Source organism: Mytilus californianus, unplaced genomic scaffold (genome assembly GCF_021869535.1).
Source record: "Mytilus californianus isolate M0D057914Y unplaced genomic scaffold, xbMytCali1.0.p SCAF_1, whole genome shotgun sequence".
In the NCBI taxonomy this organism is placed as follows: Eukaryota; Metazoa; Mollusca; class Bivalvia; order Mytilida; family Mytilidae; genus Mytilus; species Mytilus californianus.
This window is the reverse complement of record NW_026262581.1, coordinates 36,827,258-36,850,005: the sequence shown is the minus strand read 5'-3', so window position 1 is coordinate 36,850,005 and position 22,748 is coordinate 36,827,258. Positions and strand designations below refer to the sequence as shown.

Genomic DNA, 22,748 nt, shown 5'->3' with positions numbered 1-22,748 from the left:
ACCATAAAGGAAATAGAGCATCACCGCGACGCGACTTTTTTACGCCAAATGTGATGCTATCCAAAATATCTGGGGAGAACACTGGCAATAGCAAGAAATATTTAATTGCACAGTATTGTGCAAAAGAAGATACTTCATATAAATTGCTTATTTCTTGACCAATTTCAATGGGGTTTTATTCTTGAATTCTTGGGGTTCTTTAATATGCTGAATCTAACCGTGTATTTAGTTTTTTGGATTTTGGGCCCCGTTTTTAAATTGGTCCACATTGAGGTCCAAAGTATCCAAAATTAAACTTTGTTTGATTTCATCAAAAATTGAATTATTGGGGTTCTTTGATATGCGGAATCTAACTGTGTATTTAGATTCTTAATTTTTGGTTCCGTTTTCAAATTGGTCTACATTAAGGTCCAAAGGGTCCAAAATAAAACTTGGTTTGATTTTAACAAAAATTGAATTCTTAGGGTTCTTTGATATGCTGAATCTAAACATGTATTTAGATTTTTGATTATGGGCCCAGTTTTCAAGTTGGTCCAAATCGGGGTCCAAAATTAAACTTTGTTTGATTTCAACAAAAATTGAATATATGGGGTTCTTTGATATGCTGAATCTAACCATGTATTTAGATTTTTGATTTTTGGGCCCCGTTATCAACTTTGTCCACATTGAGGTCAAAAGGGTCCAAAATTAAACTTTGTTTGATTTCATCAAAAATTGAATTCTTGGGGTTCTTTGATATGCTGAATCTAACCATGTATTTAGATTTTGGATATTGGACCATAATAGGTGATTGTCCAATTTAAAATTTTTAAGTTCTTAGACCACATTCATTCTGTGTCAGAAACCTATGCTGTGTCAAATATTTAATCACAATCCAAATGCAAAGCTGTATCAAGCTTGAATGTTGTGTCCATACTTGCCCCAACTGTTCAGGGTTCGACCTCTGCGGTCGTATCAAGCTGCGCCCTGCGGAGCATTTTATTATTTTTTATTTCAATAATTTTGCCAAACAGAGATTGGGGACAAAAACAAACTTTCCTTTTTAAAGTGGAGAAGAAGGTGATTTCGAACAATTTTACATTTCAAGAGCACCTTTTCAACGGACAGTGTTTCTGAAGGCTAATTGTGTATGACAACAGAATGACAAATGCTGATACATAAATGTGATCTCTTGTATTACAGGATTATAAAGCAGTAATATATTGTTGTTATTATTGAAAATTTTTTTAATGTGGGTTTCAAACGTCCAATTTGCTATATTTGCGAAAACTGTGGGAAACTTGCACTATGATGTCAGATTTAATGTTCTGAAGAATGACAACTCTTTTCTTGAAAACAAATGTGAGAAAAAAAATGAAAATTGCTCATAATTTTTTTGAAAGGTCGGTGACCTATACTTTTTGGGGCTTTATTTGAAAGAGTACACAAAGCATTTTCCATCTTGAAATTTTTATAAAGAAATCACTGGTAGATATTTTTAATCATAGAAACGCTTTTTAGTCCCCTACGTAGGAAGTCGAAGGGGACTTTAGGTTTGCACTCTGTCTGTCTGTCTGTCCGTCTGTCCGTCTGTCTGTCTGTCCATCTGTCAGTCCGGCAAATCAGTTTTCCAGACTTTTTTCTTCATGCTTGAAGATATTGATTTGATATTTGGTTTATTGATTTATCATGACAAGTTACAGGTCAAGTTCAATTTTCATGATTTTAGCTTTTCTCTTTGTTCAGTTAAAGCCCTTTCCCTAGAATTAAATTTTTGATGAAATAATTATTAGTCCCCTACCGACGAAGTCGAAGGGGACTTTAGGTTTGCACTCTGTCCGTCTGTCTGTCCGTCCGTCCGTCCGTCTGTCCATCCGTCAGTCCGGCAACTCAGCTTTCCACACTTTTTTTCTTCGTTCTTGAAGATATTGATTTGATATTTGGTATATAGTTTTATCATGACAAGTTATAGATCAAGTTCGAATTTTGTTCAGTCTGATGATTTAGTCCAGAGTTATGGTCCATGAAAAAACTCCATAACTAATGTTAGAGTTCTATGTTAAACCATATAATCTGTACAAAGAGAGATAACTCATTTTTGAAAAGACTTTCTTTGGTAAATTGTTTGAGGAATTTTGTGGCAGGTTTATATGTTATTTTGTATAAACTAATTTTCTGAATGCTACATGTATATATATATATTTTTTTTTATTAAGTGAAATCCTTTAATTAGATAATAATCTATTTTAATTAAGGTATATATTTCATTACATTACATTGTGTAGATAAAAGTTGTTGACATTTTATAGGTAAGTTACAAATCTATATTAGTTTGTGACAAATGAAAGAAGGAATATTTGGAACTATTAATTATATTTGATTGTAATTTGAAAATAGATATACATTGTATTTCATCATATATATAATGTAAGAGTGTTATAGGTTTTCCACACTTTTCTTCATCATGCTTGAATATATTGATTGACAATTGGTAAATAGTTTTATCATGACAAGTTACAGATCAAGTTCAAATTTTTGTTTCGGTATGATAATATTGTGCAGAGTTATGGTCCTTAGACTTGAAAAAATTCACTCATATATTCAGTTTTCCACACTGTTTTTAGTCGTGCTTGAAGATATTGACTTGATATTTTCTTTTAGTTTACACCATGACAAGTTATAGAACAAGTTAGCATTTTGTTCCAGTATAATGAATTTTTACCTGGTAGGGGACTATGTATTGCCATGCAATACTCTCAGAATGCTTGTTAATTAGTAGATTTCTGTTCAAAGGGAAATAACTCATTTTTTAAAAGACAAAATGACATTTTGGATTTTTTCCTTTTCTATGGTAAATTGTTTGAAGAATTTAGTGGTAGGTTTGTTTGTCATTCTTGAAGATATAGATTTGATAATTAGTATATAGTTTTATCATGACAAGTTACAGATCAAATTGGAATTTTTTTCCAGTCTGATAATTTTGTGCAGAATTATGGTCATTGGACATAGAAAATTCACTTAAATAATCAGTTTTCAACAGTTTTTTTCGTCATGCTTGAAGATTTTGACTTGATATTTTTATGTAGTTTACACCATGACAAGTTATAGATCAAAATTAGAATTTCGTTCCATTACAATGAATTTTTAACCGGTAGGGGACTATGTATTGCCATGCAATACTCACAGAATGCTTGTTATTTTTAGCTCACCTGGCTGAAAGGTCAAGTTAGCTTTTCTAATCATTTGGCGTCCGATGTCCTTCATCTATGTCCGTCGTCGTTAACTTTTACAAAAATCTTCTCCTCTGAAACTACTGGGCCAAATTTAACCAAACTTGGCCACAATCATTATTGGGTATCTAATTTAAAAAAATGTGTCCGATGACCCCATTCACCAACCAAGATGGCCGACATGGCTAAAAATAGAACATAGGGGGTAAAATGCAAGTTTTGCCTATTATTTTGAAAACTGTTATAAATTGAGAAATTCTGACTTGGCAAAAATGTTCAGAATGTTGAGCTCTATCAATTGTTCCTTTGCATAAAAACTGTCAGATGACTTCTAATAGGAGTTATTGCCCTTAAATGACAAATTTTACCATTTTTTTTTTTCATTTTTAGCTCACCTGACCCGAAGGGTCACGTGAGCTTTTCTCATCACTTGGCGTCCGTCGTCCGTCGTCGTTAGCTTTTTACAAAAATCTTCTCCTCTGAAACCACTGGGCCAAATTTAACCAAACTTGGCCACAATCATCATTAGGGTATCTAGTTTAAAAAATGTGTCCGATGACCCCGCCAACCAACCAAGATGGCCGCCATGGCTAAAAATAGAACATAGGGGTAGAATGTAGATTTTGGCTTATATCTCTGAAACCAAAGCATTTAGAGTAAATCTGACTTAGGGTAAAACTGATTATCAGGTCAAGATCTATCTGCCCTGAAATTTTCAGACAAATTTGACAACCTGTTGTTGGGTTGCTGCCCCTGAATTGGTAAATTTAAGGAAATTTTGCAGTTTTTGGTTATTATCTTGAATATAATTATAGGTAGAGATAAACTGTAAACAGCAATAATGTTCAGCAAAGTAAGATCTACAAATAAGTTGTCATGACCAAAATTGTCAGTCGACCCCTTTAGGAGTTATTGCCCTTAATAGTCAATTTTTAACAATTTTTCATAAATTTTTGTAATCTTTTACAAAAGTCTTCTTCTCTGAAACTACTGATACAAATTTAACCATACTTGGCCATAATCATTATTAGGGTATCTAGTTTAAAAAATTTGTCCGATGACCCCGCCTTCCAACCATCATGGCCAACTTAGTTAAAAATAGAACCTAGGGGTAAAATGCAGTTTTTGGTTTTTATATCTGAAACTAAAGCATTTAGAGCAAATCTGACAGGTGGCAAAAATGTTCATCAGATTTAGATTTATCTACCCTGAAATGTTCAGACAAATCCAACGACCCGTTGTTGGGTTGCTGCCCCTGAGTTAGTTATTTTACAAAGTTTTGCAGTTTTTTGTTATTATCTTAGATATCATTATAATATCTAATATCTAATACTATTAATTATGATTTTAACCTTATTTCACATGATTTCCAAAGCATCAGTAAATACAGGTGAGCGACACAGGCTCTTGAGAGCCTCTAGTTGCCTTTTATCTTGAAAACTATAATAGTTGGAGAGAAACTTTAAGTTGCAAAAATAATCAGCAAGACAAGATCTAGGAATAAGTATGCATTATTGAAATCATCAGTCGACTCCTAATTAGAGTTATTGCCCTTTGATGACAATGTTTACCAATTTTTTGCATTTTTGCCTGATATCTTAAAAAAAAATTATAATAGATAAAGAGAGACTTAAATAAGCAAAAAATGATCAGCAAGACAAGATCTACATTTAAGACAATATGGAGGAAATTTTGCTACAACTCCTTATTGGAGTTATTGCCCTTTAATGACAATTTTATAATTTTTTGGCAGTTTGCCTTATATGATAAAGAAACTTTAAATAGCAAAAATGATCAGCAAGGCAAGATCCACAAAAAAGTCAAATTTTGCCGATATAGTTAGTAGACTGTCACGCTTCATAGGAGTGATTGCCCTTAAATGAGGATTTTTTTTTACCCTCTTTTGTGTTTTGAGCAAAAACTAAAGAAGATAGAGAGAAATTTAACAGACAAAATGATCAGCAATACAAGATCAATGAAATAGAAATTTTTGTCATGAACTCTATTCTTGTCTACAATGTTGGAGAGAGTCCATTGTTGATTATGAACATAGACCTAGGTGAGCAACACAGGATCTTTAGAGCCTCTAGTTACAATTATTTTTGGCGGAAATTACATAAATCATACTTTGTAAGATCAAAACACCAAAAACTTTAAACTCTAAAATCTTTAATTGATAGATACAAATCTACCTTTTAAAATGAAAAAGGAATTATGGTTGTAGATTTGATATCATTGGATTTTTTGAAATTTTAAATAACAACCAAATAATGATCATATTGGGGAAAAACACAAAACTGAGGTTGCTATAGCGACAAAACGAAGACCTCCAATTTTTTTCATCTTATTTTGTTCCATAAATACCAAAATACCTTCACACAAAATTTTAAGAAAAAATCGCTGGTAAAATTAAATAGGCTGCTTGGTCTTTAAAGAATTTTTTAAAGGTTTGCTCTACAATAAAAGGTTTATTGAATGAATAGTGGTGAATATTAACCCTTGTAGAAACTATTGCACTCATATGCTTGTTTAATATAAAAGTCAACTTGGGACAGTACTCACAAATATTCATGTAATTACCCTATATTACTATTGTCTCAAGCTGGCAGACGTTGAAAATAGAAATTTTTTCACTGTAAATTCCACAGAAGACCAGGATACTTCATACCTTGTATACAGATGTCTTAGGTTACGAAGTGTCCATCTAGTATATGTCCATTGAATAAAATTGTAGTTTTATACCACATGAATTTCTACCTTATCATAAGCAAGGTTATGATTACATGATATGGTCCATTTCTCAGATACTATAAGTAGTAGGTCAAATAAATTTGGTATATGAAATGATTGTAAGATGTGCATGTCCCTCTGCCAGGGTTCATTTGACCTCGACCTCATTTCCATTGTTCATTTGTCAATGTTAAGATTTTATGATTAAGTCTTTTTCTCTGATACTATAAGCAACAGGCAAACTGTTGTATTCAATGATTGTAAAGTGTACATGTCTGCTTGTCAAGGTTCATCTGACCTTGACCTCATTTCCATGGTTCATTTGTCATCACTGTGAAGTGCAGAAAATTGAGACTGCCACTGAAAAAGAGGTAATTTTAAAGGAGCAGGAATTATGCCTTACTATAGGCTACTGAAAGACTGTCAAAGAGTTGTTATAGGTTTTTTATTTATATATGGAGACAATGTGGTACTCTCCTTGTGTAAGTCATCAAATTGAACATACCCATTTTGACTAAACCTAGCTATGTATTTATACTTCATGCACAGTCTGTCTTAAGCGCCTTTTCTGCTGGTAAGGAGAAGTCCAGATGACCATATTTCTATACCACAGCCAACTCTTGGGGTTACTTTTGAACTGAATATGTGTTGATTAACTGGTTTTACTATTGTTCATTACTATCATATCTAATCTCTATTGTATCTGTAAATAAGGTTACTATATATTATGGCTTGTCAAAATTACTATAATCATATTTTTAAAAGATGTTTTGCCACTTGAAAATGTGATTTAAGACCAAAATCAATGGTAATTGGTATTTTTCCATTATTGATTTATTCTGTAAAAATTAAGACGATATCATATGATTGCCAATGACACAACTGTTCACCAGAGACCAAATGAAGTAGATGTAAGCAACTATATAGGTCATTGTAAGGCCTGCTTACTTTTTAACTGATCATAGTCAAAAAATTAAATTGTGAGAAAAAATTACTTCAACCATATTTTGCATATCCCATTTGAGATGGTTGTAATGTATGTTATTATAATCAGTTTAATACCAGTGAACATTAAATATTGAAAATTATGTTTAATTGTAAGATATATATGTCATTTATATTGAGAAGAAACCAATGTATTAACGTTTTACAATAGTACTCTCTTTCTTGTTTTCTTATTCAGTTTATTCAATTATTTTGATTTATTCCTTAAGATTGCTGTTGTTTCCACATTATATTTATTTTTTTCTAGTTTTTGAAATGAAATGTAAGTGTTGTAATATTATTTTGCAGTTTATTTTAGATGTTCGGTTGGACTATCGTATCACTTGCCTTTTGTCGATTTTCAAACATGAATTTGATGAAAACAATTCCATCAAGGACACTGACAATGGTAATTCACCCTTTCTTGCTGGAATATATAACTTTCATTTTGTCTTCACATTTAGTTTGTTAATTAATAGGATGCATGTATTAAAGATCTTGCAAAATTTCTTGCTATCTGCTCTCTTCCTTCACTTGCATGCTTGTTAATACAACGAGTGCTAAATTATAATATTTCAAGACAGTCTTATTGGTTGTTTGTTAATCATACTGATTTTAATCATCATTTACTCCATGATACTAACCGGTATGAAAATTACACCCCTTTTAACTTGAATTTGTCAAACATAGTATAACTAATCTCTTTTTTAGCTATTTTTTTTACCAGTGAATTTTTTATTTTTGTGGTCGTATATTGGTATGACGTTGGCGTCGTCGTCCGAAGACACATTGGTTTTCGCACTCTAACTTTAGTTTAAGTGAATGGATCTCTATGAAATTTTACCATAAGGTTCAATACCACAAAAGGAAGGTTGGGATTGATTTTGGGGGTTATGGTACCAACAGTTAAGGAATTAGGGGCCAAATAGGGGCCAAAAATAAGCATTTTTGTAACTTCCAGACATAACTTGTGTGTAAGTGTATGGATCTCTCTGACATTGTACCACAAGGTTCCATACCACACAGGGAATGTTTGGATTGATTTTGGGGGTAATTGCCTCAAAATATTAGGAATTAGAGGCCAAAAAAGGGGCAAAAAACAAGCATTTTTCTAGTTTCATGACAATAACTTGTGTGCAAGTGTATGGATCTTTCTGAAATTGTACTACAAGGTTTCATATCACAAAGGGAAAGCTGGAATTGAGTTTGGAGGTAATTGCCCAAAACGTTTAGGAATAAGGGGCCAAAAAGGGGCCAAAAATAAACATTTTTCTAGTTTCCAGACAATAACTTGTGTTCAAGTGTATGGATCTCTCTGAAATTGTACTGCAAGGTACCATACCACAAAGGGAAGGCTGGGATTGAGTTTGGGGGTGATGAATCATAAGGGGGTTCAAAAAAATTGGGGGGGGGGGGGGGGAGGGATTTTTTTTTCTTTAAAATTTTCCATTTTAAATTGGTTATTTCTGATTTATAAATAAAAGCAAATGATAATGATATGGTTTGAATAGGTAATTAAAAATTTTTAAGTTCTTAGACCACATTCATTCTGTGTCAGAAACCTGTGCTGTGTCAAATATTTAATCACAATCCAAATTCAGTGCTGTATCAAGCTTGAATGTTGTGTCCATACTTGCCCCAACTGTTCAGGGTTCGACCTCTGCGGTAGTATCAAGCTGCGCCCAGCGGAGCATTTTATTTTAAGTTGGTTTAAGGATGGTATCTCACTATGAATTGGAACACATTTATACTGTTGAAAAATTGGCAATAACAGTCTATAATAGAAAAACAAAGGATATGGGGTATCCATCCATGACACAAAATCAGTACATGCACAGCAAAAAGACACACAAAGGAACAGTGCTTTTATTGCTGTTCTTCATCTCAAAGTCACAGTGAGGCCTTCAACATGGAGCAACCAAAAAAAATAAACTCTCACCTCACTGCAAGTTTAAGATAGCCCCTAGCACCGGCTTGAGCGGAATTCTTTGCAAAAATAAATTTGGATAGACTTTGTAAGATGTAACACCACCTAATGTCCCTCCAACCGAATGTACTAGTATTTTGAACACTTGAAATAAAAATGTTTTCTCTCAATAAATGTGCAGTTCATGAAGCATCAGTTGGCAATGCCAGCTTTTTTCTTTTTCTTTTTATATGCCCGTGTACGGGACGTATTATGGTATACCGTTGACCGTCTGTCCGTCCGTCCGTCCGTCGTCAACATGTCAGACATTAACTCAAAAAAGCTTTAACCAATATGCATGAAACTTTGGTGAATTGTTTATATCTATTGACGTGAGCTCCCTTTCGTTTTTTATAAATTTCAGATTTACCGTTTCTGAGTTTTGGGGTTTTACTCATTAAAAAAGGGGGGATTTTCCAGTTTTTGGACAATAACTCAAAAATGCTTTCAGCAGTTCTCATGAAACTTTGGTGAATTATTTATAGCTATTGATGTAATCTCCCTATTGATTTTCATAAATTTCAAATATGACATTGAGAAGAAATTGAACTTTATTTGTTTATAGTCTGACAACAGATTTACTAAGTATTGCGCAACAGCACAGTGTATTGCATAACAGCAAGAAATCTTTAATTGAATATAAATTCAATTCATATAACCAAGTTCAAGTTCTTTGACTACATTTATTCAGAAACCTGTAATATGTCAAATATTTAATTACAATCCAAATTCAGACCTGTATCAAGCTTGAATATTGTGTCCATTTTTGCCCCAACTGTTCAGGGTTGAACCTGTGCGGGCGTATCCAGCTGCGCTCAGCGAAGCAGTTTATTTGGATTGTTATTGTCTGTTACATATCATTAACATACCTTTTTGGATATACAAGACTGATTGCATTACAATTAACTTCACTCGAAGCATAATGTTTTAAGAAAACATATAGTGATATTTCAGCACTATTTCTTTTACACAGAGTACAACAATGATTAGTAACACTTAGTTACTATAAACTGCAATTTATGATAAAGTTACTTTGGTTAAGTTTTCTGTTTAATGTTTTTCCTGGACCCTAAAGGTAATATATCAGTAATGATATTTCAGTGAAGTATTATTGTATATTTCAATTCAAATGGATAACACTTTATGCTTGATTGAATGTGGTTAAAATTTTGCATGTAGGTTCATATCTCAGAAAGCCATATTAAGTACCTGTACTATATTTAGAATACGTCACTCCTATATATACTGTTTAGTCACAAATTTTTGCATGAATTAATTATTGCAATTGTTGAACAACAAACAGAAATGAAGATTTATTGTAGAGATTTTAGGAAAAAGTGCATATAAATGTTGCTATCAAAATTTTAAATGGGTGTATTAATTTAACTTAACATATTCAGTCACAATTCTGCAATGATAAAAATGTTGCAAAAATATATGAATTTACAGCACTTAGTACCAAACAAGGCCACATTGTTGTGGTCATCTTGATCTATGTTTTGCTTCAGAAACTTGAAATATGCCCCATTATGTCCTATCATACCAATTTGTAGAAGATAAGCAATGATATTTTACCTCAGAATTCTTTTTGGGTTTTGACCTTAATTTTATGCTTGACAAGCTAAGTCAGGAATCTGATTACAGTAGTTGTCGTCTGTTTATGTAGTTCATACGTGTTTCTCGTTTCTCGTTTTTATATAGATTAGACCGTTGGTTTTTCCGTTTGAATGGTTTTACACTAGTAATTTTTTGGGGCCCTTTATAGCTTGCTGTTCGGTGTGAGCCAATGCTCCGTGTTGAAGGCCGTATCTTGACCTATAATGGTTTACTTTTATAAATTGTAACTTGGATGGAGAGTTGTCTCATTGGCACTCATACCACATCTTCCTATATCTATTATCTTCAGGTTTGCTTTAAGGCTCAAACTGTTATTTTTTCACATAGTTTTTTTCAGCGAAGGAATCTGTAAACATATCGAAATTTGTAAAATTTCCTGATGTGACAAGTTTTCTGTTATGTAGGCTTGTATTTTTTTTATTCCATTTTCATTAGAGTAAGCATGCAGTCTTAGGGGCATTAGTTGTGATTTTGACAAAAAATTAAAATACAATTTTTTTTTTTTTCAAATATTAATAAAAGCGGAATTTTGAATTAATATTTTGTTATGAGCAGTTAGTTTGGCCCAAATCTGTCAAAATAAGCTCAAAAACATTGCTGATGTATTATTGACTTGCATGTTAATAATTCGACCTCAAGTGAATTCGTATTCATGTGAACTTCAATTCAATCCCTTAACTGGAGATAGGTTACGCATGTACTAATCTTATTCAGCTATTAAAAGGGAAAAAATGTCAACATTGAAAGTGAAACAAGGGTGAACCATTTTGTTTACTGAATCGATCCACAAAAAATCTTTCTTATACAGGTAAAAACGGTGATTAACATATTTTTTTTAAACCTATAACATGCAATCAAACAGACCTAGAAAATCCAATTGCATGTGGTTGCTATCTATTTATATTAATATTTATGTTTATATCAGGTTATGTGACCATCAGCAGTCTTCAGATGTCATCTCGATGGTTATTTAGATGGCGTCTAGACTATAATACATTCAAAATGCTGATATATATTATCGAGTCCATGCATTGTTTATTGTTTATTTTAGACTTTTTGTAATTTGGACATACGTTTTAGTATGTTATAAATCAAATAAGAGAATTTGAGTCAAATCAGTGAACACAAATTTGACAGCTAATGCCTCTTTAATACATGAACCAAGCATTTGTTTAGTTGTAGCTTGTCTTGCATCCAAGGCATTTGACAAAAAAAATATTGTATGTTTCAGTATTTAATGTATGTTCGTATGGACTACCGTTTGACTTGGATTTTATCAATCTTCAAAAGCCAAATTGAACAACAGACAGAAACAAAGCCTGATGCTTCTATCAGTGGGTTTGATTTGTGTTGTGCTTAAAATATAAAATAAATGTTGTATACTAATTTAGGGCTATTTTATTTACCGGGTATATAAAAAGAAGAAAAGAAAGTTTTTATTTTCACTGTTTGAGACTTGTTTTCAAAAATAGAAAGATAATTATGTTATTGTACTGAAGAGAACTTTGTTTTACAAAGCACAGGACAATAACTTAACAGATGAATCTATACTTACCAGTTAATGTCTTTTAAAGTTTTACAAGTGCTATTTGAAATGATACAAACACATTTTTAAGATGTCTTATATATCTAGAATAGCTATTTGGCAAATTATTTATTTATTCCTTTTTGTCTTGCCTGGGACGAAAGTCGCAGTATGCTAGACATAATGATTACTATCCTGCGACGATGTAAACAATTTGTATAAAGCTTTATATATTTCAGAAGGATGCTTCATACCTTAAATGCAGATATCTTATGATACAAAGTTTTCGTCTGTCATATGTCCATGGTCCTTGACCTCATTTTCATGGTTCAGCGACTGCTTGAAGAAAAACTATAGTTTTGTCATGTGTATTTCTCGCTTATTATAAGTATTAGGATAACTATATTTGGTCTATGAGTTCCCTGCAAAGTCTACATGTCCATTAGACAGAGTTCACCTAAGTTCTACCTCATTTTCATGGATCAGTGATCAAGGTTAAAGTTACGTGATTAGGTCCGTTTCTCAGATACTATAAGCAGTAGGTCAACTATATGTGGTGTATGGAATGACTGTAAGGGATTGATGTCAGTCTGGCAGGTATCATCTGACCTTGACCTCATTTTCATGGTTCATTGGTCAATGAAATGTTTTTATTGTGTTTTGGTATGTTTTTCCCCTCTTTTTTGTTTGACAATTAATGCTTTTGATGGGAACATATGGTCTGAACCCCCTTTCTTTTTATATGACTTGCATGTGCTGGAACCCCGCCCTTTTAAAAATGGCTGGATCCGCACCTGAAGTTAATGTGATACTTGTAGTAAAACCTTTATCTTTAATACTTTCAACATAAAATCAATGGTAAGTAAAGCAGGCTAGACATTTCAGGGTGTGCACTCTTGTTTTTATACGACCGCAAAAATTTTTGCAGTCGTATATTGGTATGACGTTGGCGTCGTCGTCGTCGTCAGGCGTCGTCCGGCGTCGTCCGAAGACACATTGGTTTTCGCACTCTAACTTTAGTTTAAATGAATGGATCTCTATGAAATTTTACCATAAGGTTCAATACTACAAAAGGAAGGTTGGGACTGATTTTGGGGGTTATGGTACCAACAGTTAAGGAATTAGGGGCCAAAAATAAGCATTTTTGTAACTTCCAGACATAACTTGTGTGTTAGTTTATGGATCTCTCTGACATTGTACCACACAAGGTTCCATATCACAAAGGGAATGCTGGGATTGACTTTGGGAGTAATTGCCTCAAAGTATTAGGAATTAGGGGCCAAAAAAGGGGCAAAAAACAAGCATTTTTCTAGTTTCATGACAATAACTTGTGTGAAAGTGTATGGATCTTTCTGAAATTGTACTACAAGGTTCCATATCACAAAGGGAAAGCTGGAATTGAGTTTGGGGGTAATTGCCCAAAACGTTTAGGAATAAGGGGCCAAAAAGGGGCCAAAAAACACATTTTTCTAGTTTCCAGACAATAACTTGTGTTCAAGTGTATGGATCTCTCTGAAATTGTACCACAAGGTTCCATATCACACAGGGAATGCTGGGATTGATTTTGGGGGTAATTGCCTCAAAATTTTAGGAATTAGGGGCCAAAAAAGGGGCCAAAAACAAGCATTTTTCTAGTTTCATGACAATAACTTGTGTGTAAGTGTTTGGATATTTCTGAAATTGTACTACAAGGTTCCATATCACAAAGGGAAAGCTGGAATTGAGTTTGGGGGTAATTGCCCTAAACGTTTAGGAATTGGGGGCCAAAAAGGGGCCAAAAAACACATTTTTCTAGTTTCCAGACAATAACTTGTGTTCAAGTGTATGGATCTCTCTGAAATTGTACTGCAAGGTACCATACCACAAAGGGAAGGCTGGGATTGAGTTTGGGGGTGATGAATCATAAAGGGGTTCAAAAAATTTGGAGGGGGGGGGGGGGTTTGCCTTTTTTTTTCTTTTTTTTCCTTTTTTTTTCCTTTTAAAATTTTCCATTTTAAGTTGGTTATTTCTGATTTATATTTAAAAGCAAATAATAATGATATGGTAGGAGATACACACCAAACAGGATGTGTAAATTATTATATAATAAGTATTGTGCAATAGCAAGAAATTTTCAATTGCACAGTATTGCACAATAGCAAGAAATCTTCAATTGCACAGTATTGCGCAATAGCAAGAAATCTTCAATTGCACAGTATTGCGCAATAGCAAGAAATATCCAATAGCACAATATTGCGCAATAGCAAGAAATTGTCAATTGTACAGTATTGCGCAATAGCAAGAAATATTCAATTGCACAGTATTGTGCAAAAGAAGATACTTTTTATATAAATTGCTTATTTCTTGACCAATTTCAATGGGGTTTTATTCTTGAATTCTTGGGGTTCTTTAATATGCTGAATCTAACTGTGTATTAAGTTTTTGGATTTTGGGCCCCGTTTTTAAATTGGTCCACATTGAGGTCCAAAGGGTCCAAAATTAAACTTTGTTTGATTTCATCAAAAATTGAATTATTGGGGTTCTTTGATATGCTGAATCTAACTGTGTATTTAGATTCTTAATTTTTGGTTCCGTTTTCAAATTGGTCTACATTAAGGTCCAAAGGGTCCAAAATTTAACCAAAGTTTGATTTTAACAAAAATTGAATTCTTAGGGTTCTTTGATATGCTGAATCTAAACATGTATTTAGATTTTTGATTATTGGCCCAGTTTTCAAGTTGGTCCAAATCGGGGTCCAAAATTAAACTTTGTTTGATTTCAACAAAATTGAATATATGGGGTTCTTTGATATGCTGAATCTAACCATGTATTTAGATTTTTTATTTTTGGGCCCCGTTATCAACTTTGTCCACATTGAGGTCAAAAGGGTCCAAAATTAAACTTTGTTTGATTTCATCAAAAATTGAATTCTTGGGGTTCTTTGATATGCTGAATCTAACCATGTATTTAGATTTTGGATATTGGACCATAATAGGTGAATGTCACATTTTAAAATTTTTAAGTTCTTAGACCACATTCATTCTGTGTCAGAAACCTATGCTGTGTCAAATATTTAATCACAATCCAAATTCAGAGCTGTATCAAGCTTGAATGTTGTGTCCATACTTGCCCCAACTGTTCAGGGTGCGACCTCTGCGGTCGTATCAAGCTGCGCCCTGCGGAGCATTTTATTAGTTTATGACACAATAAAGTTAGCAGTACATCTCTTTTTCTTTTCTTATTTGACTTCAATAAAAAGTCAGTGGCATACTACTTGTAACCCTTGTCTGTTCATCTCCTTGTAGGATCAATTGCTTATCTGCCAACTTTTCCTTTGTGTCTTCAAATAAGACTCATTCCGTCTTGGATCAGTGATCAAGGTTAAGTTTTTGTGATCAAGTTTGTATTTCAGATACTATAAGCAAAAAGTTAAATACATTCAGTGTGTTTGGAATGATTGTTAGGTGTTTCATCTGACCTTTACCTCATTTTCATGCTTAATCGGTTTATACGAACAATAAAATTTTTTTGTGTCATATAATGCTATGGTGTCGTCGTCATCTGCGTCGGCATCGTCCGAAGACACATTTGGTTCCTGGACAATAACTTTAGCTTAAGTGAATGGATCTCTAAGAAATTTTACCAAAAGGTTCAATACCACAAAAGGAAGGTTGGGATTGATTTTGGGGGTTATGGTACCAACAGTTAAGGAATTAGAGGCCAAAAAGGGGCCAAAAACAAGCATTTTTGTAGTTTCCAGGCAATAACTTGTGTGTTAGTGTATAGATCTCTCTAAAATTGTACTACAAGGTTCCATACCACAAAGGGAAGGCTGGGAGTAATTTGGGGGTAATTACTCCAAGGGGGAGGGGGTTCAAAAAGTTTGGGGTTTTTTTTTTTTCAATATTTTTTGGGGGTTCATATTTTTTCTTCTTCCAAATTTGTGAAATTTCAAATGATTGCACAGTATTGTGCAAAAGCAAAAAATCTTCAATTGCACAGTATTGTGCAATAGCAAGAAATCTTCAATTGCACAGTATTGTGCAAAAGTACAGTATTGTGCAATAGTAAGAAATCTTCAATTGCACAGTAATGCACAATAGCACAGTATTGAGCAATAGCAAGAAATCTTCAATTGCACAGTATTGTTCAATTGTAAGAAATCTTCAATTGCACAGTAATGCACCTTAGCACAGTATTGCACAATAGCACAGTATTGAGCAATAGCAAGAAATCTTCAATTGGCCAGTATTGCGCAATAGCAGAGTATTGCGCAACAACACAGTATTGCGCAATAGCAAGAAATCTTCAATTGCACAGTATTGCGCAATAGCAAGAAATCTTCAATTGAAAATAAATACAAATGTTTAAACCAATTTCAATAGGATTAATTTAAAGTCTTTAATTTTTGGGGGTTCTAACCTTGTATTACTTTTTTGGATATTGGGCCCCATTTTTAAATTGGTCTACATTGAGGTCAAAAGGGTCCAAAATTCAACTTTGTTTGATTTCATCAAAAACTGAATTGCGGCTGTATGATATGCTGAATCTTATTGTGCATTTAGATTTTTTATTTTGGGCCCTGTTTTCAAATTAGTCCATATTAAGGTTTGAAGGGTCTAAAATTAAACTTTGTTTGATTTCAACTAAAATTTAATTTTTGGTATTTCTTTATATGCTGAATCGAACCATGTTGTTAGATTTTGGATATCAGACCATTCTAGGTAAATTAAATGTCCCATTTCAAATTTTTAAGATCTTTGACCACATTTATTTTGTGTCAGAAACCTATATTATGTCAAAAATTTGATCACAATCCAAATTCAGACAGTATCAAGCTTGAATATTGTGTCCAAACTTGCCCCAACTGTTCAGGGTTAGACCTCTGCGGTCGTATCTGGCTGTGCTCAGCGAAGCATTTTATTGAGTTTTGATCTGTTTCTCAGATACTATAAGCAATAAATCAGCTGTATTTGTGGTATGGAATGTGTGCACATGTCTGTCTGTCAGCTTTCATCTGACCATGACCTTTTTTTCATTGGTTATTGTTAAAAAAAAATTCCAGTTTGATCTATTTCTCAGATACTATGAGCAATAAGCTTACTATATTTGGTGTATTGTATGTTTGTTAGGTTTACATGTCTGTCTGGTTGGGGTCATCTGACCTTGATCTCATTTTCATTGATAATGTTAAGTTTATGTGATACTTGTAGTAAAACCTTCATTATACAGACTTTCAACATATATTAAACCATGATAAGTAAAGCAGGTGATATATTTCAGCATGCACACTCTTGTTTATATAAAAAAAAAATACAAACATTTTTAACATTCTGTTTTGATTTTTAAAGGAATTTTTAAAAGTTCAATTTTTGTTTGTTTAAAGAAAGTGCTTTTTGACTGGAAGAGATAATATAAAAAGTCACAGATGCTAATTCTGATTTGGCATTTGCTACAAGGAAAAGGTTGACATTAGTTTGAAATATTTCAGGTTTAGATTTAGAGGCAATCAGTACACATGCAGAAGGCATTTTTGATGGGAGGTAAGTCTTTTATTTCTGCTTCGTCTGGTTAAAAAGATTTATGACATGCAGGAATATAAATTATTTTGTCAGATTTTTGTATTATCTACATGTTTTTTAGTCCATATTCAAGGTCTATAACATCTTCAACATTTTGATGAACTGTTTCCAATACTTTATGTATAAATAAAAGTAGAATAGGAGTATTTATAATAGCACCAGACAATACCTAAAGAAAAAGATATTAAAAATTAAATACATTGTTCTCATTTGATTGATTGGGTTTTAATGCCACTTTCAGCAGTTTTTTTCTACATCGTGACAGTCAGTTTTTATGGTGGAGGAAGCTGCAGTGCCCAATGAGAACCACAGACCTTAGGCAAGAAAAGCTGACAATCCTAGTCAATTAAGATTGGAGCACCTGCCACAAACTCATAACCTCAGTGTTGACATATGGTCTTCAGCAAAAGACACGTGTCTATACAATATGTCATGTATATGATATATTGTTTAACTAAAATATCCAACCCTTTAGAAAAGGCAAATGTTGAAAACAAAAAATCTAAAAACAAATGCCGAAATTTGATAAAAAATTTTAGATGAGAGATAGACTATACATTGTATTTGTTTTTAGGAAAATATAGTCATTGTACAACAAAATATTCTAAAATCAAACTCTATGAATTGTTTTATTGTATTTTAGTGCAGAAACCCAGGATCTGGATTTAGATGGCCAAGGAGGAAAGATGTTTCTAAGAGTTTTGTTGAACTTGGTTATGCATAATTATCCAACTTTAGTGTCTGGGGCATTGCAACTGTTATTTAGACATTTTAGCCAAAGGCAAGAAGTTTTACAAGCATTTAAACAGGTAACTGTTTGAGCCAAAAAATTCTTGATTGATATTTGTCGAGACTGCAACATTTATGTCATGAAAGCAAAACATAACGTGGGCGGCAGCGGCCACATTTATATTTAGTCTGTGGTTAAAGTTTTTTTGACATCAAGAACTTTGTGAAACCTTTATGAAATTTGGACAGAAGCTTTTTATGATCTAAAGACAGTATCCATAGAAAAAAATTGAAAATATTAATTTTCATTTTTCCGTATTTTAGTGATGAATAGACTTAGTTTTTTGTCTCACCTGTTGCAGTATGCAAGACATAGAGAAAACTATCCAGTGGCGGCGTAAACTATTTGTTTAAAGCTTTATATTTCAGAAGGTAGAAGACCTGGATGCTTCATACCTTGTATGCAAATAACTTATGTTACAAAGTTTCTGTCTGTCATATGTCCATTGTCCTTGACCTCATTTTCATGGTTCAGCGACTGCTTTAAAAAAAAAAGTTTTTTTGTCATTTGAATTTCTCACTTAAAATGAGTAATAGGATATAAACTATATTTGGAATATGGGTTCCTCATAATGTCTACATATTTGTCAAACAGATTTCACTTGACCTCGACCTCATTTGTGTATGGAATGATTCTAAGGGGTACTTTTCAGTGTGGCAGAGTTTTATCTGACCTTGACCTGTACTAACAACAAAATTATTATATTTAAATTTACCTGTACGTTATTTTGTTTAACGCCATTTTGTCCAAGGTTATAGTTGTCTTTTTGACATTGTGTCATAGATCAAATTTATTCGTTCAGTGTATGTTTACTTGTTTTTGTTAATATGTCTTTTTGATTGAGTTGAGTCATTTCAATTGATATTTTATAGTGTGACTTTCTATGTTGTAATGTTACACTACTATTTCAGGTTAGGGTGAAGGTTGGCGCCTGTTAAAACGTTTAAACCCTGCTGCATTTGTTTGCACCTGTCCTAAGTCAGGAACCTGTTTCAGTGGTTGTTGTTTATTGATGTGGTTCTTAAGTGTTTCTCGTTTTTATACGCCCGTTTACGAGAAGTATTATGGGTTAACCGTTGACCGTCTGTCCGTTCGTCCGTCTGTCGTCAACATGTCGGACATTAACTCAAAAAAGCTTTAACCAATATGCATGAAACGTTGATGAATTGTTTATATCTATTGACGTGAGCTCCCTTTTGTTTTTTTATAAATTTCAGATTTACCGTTTCTGAGTTTTGGGGTTTTATTCATTAAAAAAGGGGGATTTTCCAGTTTTCTGACAACAATTCAAGAATGCTTTCACCAACTTGCAAGAAATTTTGGTGAATTGTTTATACCTATTGACATGAGCTCCCTTTTGGATTTTTATAAATTTTAGATTTTACGTTTCCGAGTTACAGGGTTTTATTCATAAAAAAAGGGTGAATTTCCAGTTTTCGGACAATAACTCAAAAATGCTTTCAGCAGTTCTCATGAAACTTTGGTGAATTGTTAATATCTGTTGATGTAAGCTCCCTTTAGAATTTTATAAATTTTAGATTCTACATTTCTGAGTTATGGGGTTTTATTCATTAAAAAAGTGGGGATTTTCCAGTTTTTGGACAATAACTCAAAAATGCTTTCAGCAGTTCTCATGAAACTTTGGTGAATTATTTATAGCTTTTGATGTAATCTCCCTATTGATTTTCATAAATTTCAAATATGACATTGAGAAGAAATTGAACTTTATTTGTTTATAGTCTGACAACAGATTTACTAAGTATTGCGCAACAGCAAAATTAGGGGCCAAAAAAGGGCCCAAATAAGCATTTTTCTAGTTTCCAGACAATAACTTGTGGAATGGTGTATGAATCTCTCTGAAATTATACCACAAGTTTCCATACCACAAAGGGATGGTTAGGATTGACTTTGGGGGGTTATGGCTCAAATGGTTTAGGAATTAGGGGCAAAAAAGGGGGAAAAACAAGGGTTTCCTGGTTAATGGACAATTTAAAAGCCGTGTAAGGGAGGTAATCCAAATACATTTAAGGTATTAAAAAAAAAATTGGATTACCTCCCTTACATTGCTTTTAAATTATGTATAAAGATGTTGTATTGTCTTGAGGTGATTAGCTGTCAATTAATTTTTAGAAGTTACTATTAAAGGAATATTAATTTTAGCCATGATTATGTATGTCATTTTCTATTTTAAGACTTTTATGATGTATTTAAATTGGTAATTATGGTTGCAAACTCCATTGAAAATTTGAATTGAGATTATGACCATATCTTGAGGGAAAGAATTTTTTTTGGGAAAAAGGGGGGAGGTGGAAAAAAAAATTGGGGGGGGGGGCAATTTTTTCTCATTTCAGATTTCAGAAATTAAAAAAAAAATTTCTTCAAATATTTTTTTTTTTTCAAAAATAAAGAGGGGGGAGGGGTCAATACGCAACAGCATGGTGTATTGCACAAAAGCAAAAAGTTGAATATCAATTCAAATCATATAACTAATTCTAAGTTCTTTGACTACAGTTATTCTGTGTCAGAAACCTATTATGTGTCAAATATTTAATTACAATCCAAATTCAGTCCTGTATCAAGCACGAATATTGTGTCCATTTTTGCCCCAACTGTTCAGGGTAGGACCTCTGCAGTCGTATCCAGCTGTGCTCAGCGAATTATTTTCAGTATGGTCTATTTCTCAGATATTATAAGCAATGGGTCAATTATATTTGGTGTATGGAATAATTGTAAGGTGAACATTTCTATCTGGCAGGTTTCATATGACCTTGACCTCATTTTCATGGTTCATTGGTCGTTTGGATAGTGCACTGTCTTTTGGACACTATTATTCCTGCTGTCCATATTTCATTACAAAAGATTAATTCAAACAATGGTTAAATTATCAGTGTGCGAATTTTAAATTCTGTAACTTAAGAGTCGGTGATGTTTCCACCTGTTGAATTTTTTTGTTTGCAACAACTGTGTTTCATTTATATAGAGATTTAGCTTTGTGAGTGACAGTACAAGTTTTGAATAAATATTTTTATTCTGTTTAGGTTGAGTCTTGAGATATATCTTCTTGTCTAACTATTTTGAAAGCCAAAGAAGAAGAGGAAAACCTGAGTTTTTATCGATTTAAGAGCAATATACGATATTAATCCCATTGAGTCATTTTTTGGTATTTTGATATTTTAATTCTCATGTCATCTTTATTTAAGGTTCAGCTTCTGGTAACCAGCAGTGATGTGGAAAATTACAAACAAATTAAAACAGATTTAGATGAATTAAGAAATTTAGTGGAAAAATCAGAACTTTGGGTGTATAAGGTTAAACAACCTAGTGAACAGAAGAGTAAAAAACAATCTGATGATACAGAAAGCAAGGTATTGTTGTTATATTTAGATATGTTAACTATTGCAATCACTCAACATGTGTCATCATTATTGTGGTAAACTTTTAGAAACAAAATGCTCAGAATGTCAAGATCTACCAATTTCCTGTTTTCCACAAATTGAAAGACTACTCATTTTTATGTTTCGAAGTTTAGTGTGTCGTCCATTTTGCTGAACTAGTATACATTAATGCTTTGGGGCCAGCTGAAGCCCACTTTTGTGTGCGGGATTTTTTGCTGCATTGAAGACCTATTTGTGGCCTTTGGCTGTTTTCTGCTTTTTGGTTGGATTGCTGTCACTTTGACACATTCCCCGATGACATTCTGTATTCTACTTGTAGGAGTTGTTGCCATTCAATGACAATTTTACTTTGTGTATTTGGCAATTATCTTAAAAAACTATCAGAGATAAGAGATAAAACCAAGTTCTACAAATAGTCAACATGACCCAAATTGTCTATTGCCTCATAGGAGTTATTGCCCTTGAATAACATGTTAAACCTTCTGGTTTTTATGCCCCCTCCGTAGCGGAGGGGGCATTAAGTTTTACCCTTGTCCTTCTACGTATGTATGTACGTACGTCCCAAAATTGGTTTCCGTTCTCTAACTTTAGTTTGCCTCAACCAAATGTTATGAAACTTATACACAATGCTTATTACCACAAAACACATATCAAGTTCGAATTTTGGTGGGGTCACTTTTACTGTTCTAGAGTTATGCCCCTTTACAAATGGAAAAATTGCAGAATTTTTTCGTTTCTGTTCTCTAACTTAAGTTTGCCTCAACTAAATGTTATGAAACTTATAAAAAATGCTTATTACCACAAAACTCAGATCAAGTACAAATTTGGGTAGCATCACTTTTACAGTTCTTGAGTTATTTCCCTTTATAATGTTATATGCCAGCGTCCCATGGACACATTCCCCATTTATTTTGGTCATTTTAGCTATAATAGATAGGAAGATACTGGAAACAATAAAAATGATCCACCAA

General features: G+C 33.0%; 1 protein-coding gene across 3 annotated transcripts in view; it reads left to right on the top strand.

The window, feature by feature from the left end:
• LOC127701548 (inositol 1,4,5-trisphosphate receptor type 1-like) overlaps window positions 1-22,748 on the top strand; it is a 405,533-nt gene that overhangs the window by 189,849 nt on the left and 192,936 nt on the right. For all 3 annotated transcript variants that reach the window (XM_052205488.1, XM_052205479.1, XM_052205470.1), the window contains 4 exons: window positions 7,233-7,332; window positions 17,502-17,553; window positions 18,236-18,401; window positions 21,583-21,747. In XM_052205488.1, coding sequence (XP_052061448.1) covers window positions 7,233-7,332; window positions 17,502-17,553; window positions 18,236-18,401; window positions 21,583-21,747 — 483 coding nt within the window. The remainder of the gene's footprint in view (window positions 1-7,232; window positions 7,333-17,501; window positions 17,554-18,235; window positions 18,402-21,582; window positions 21,748-22,748) is intronic.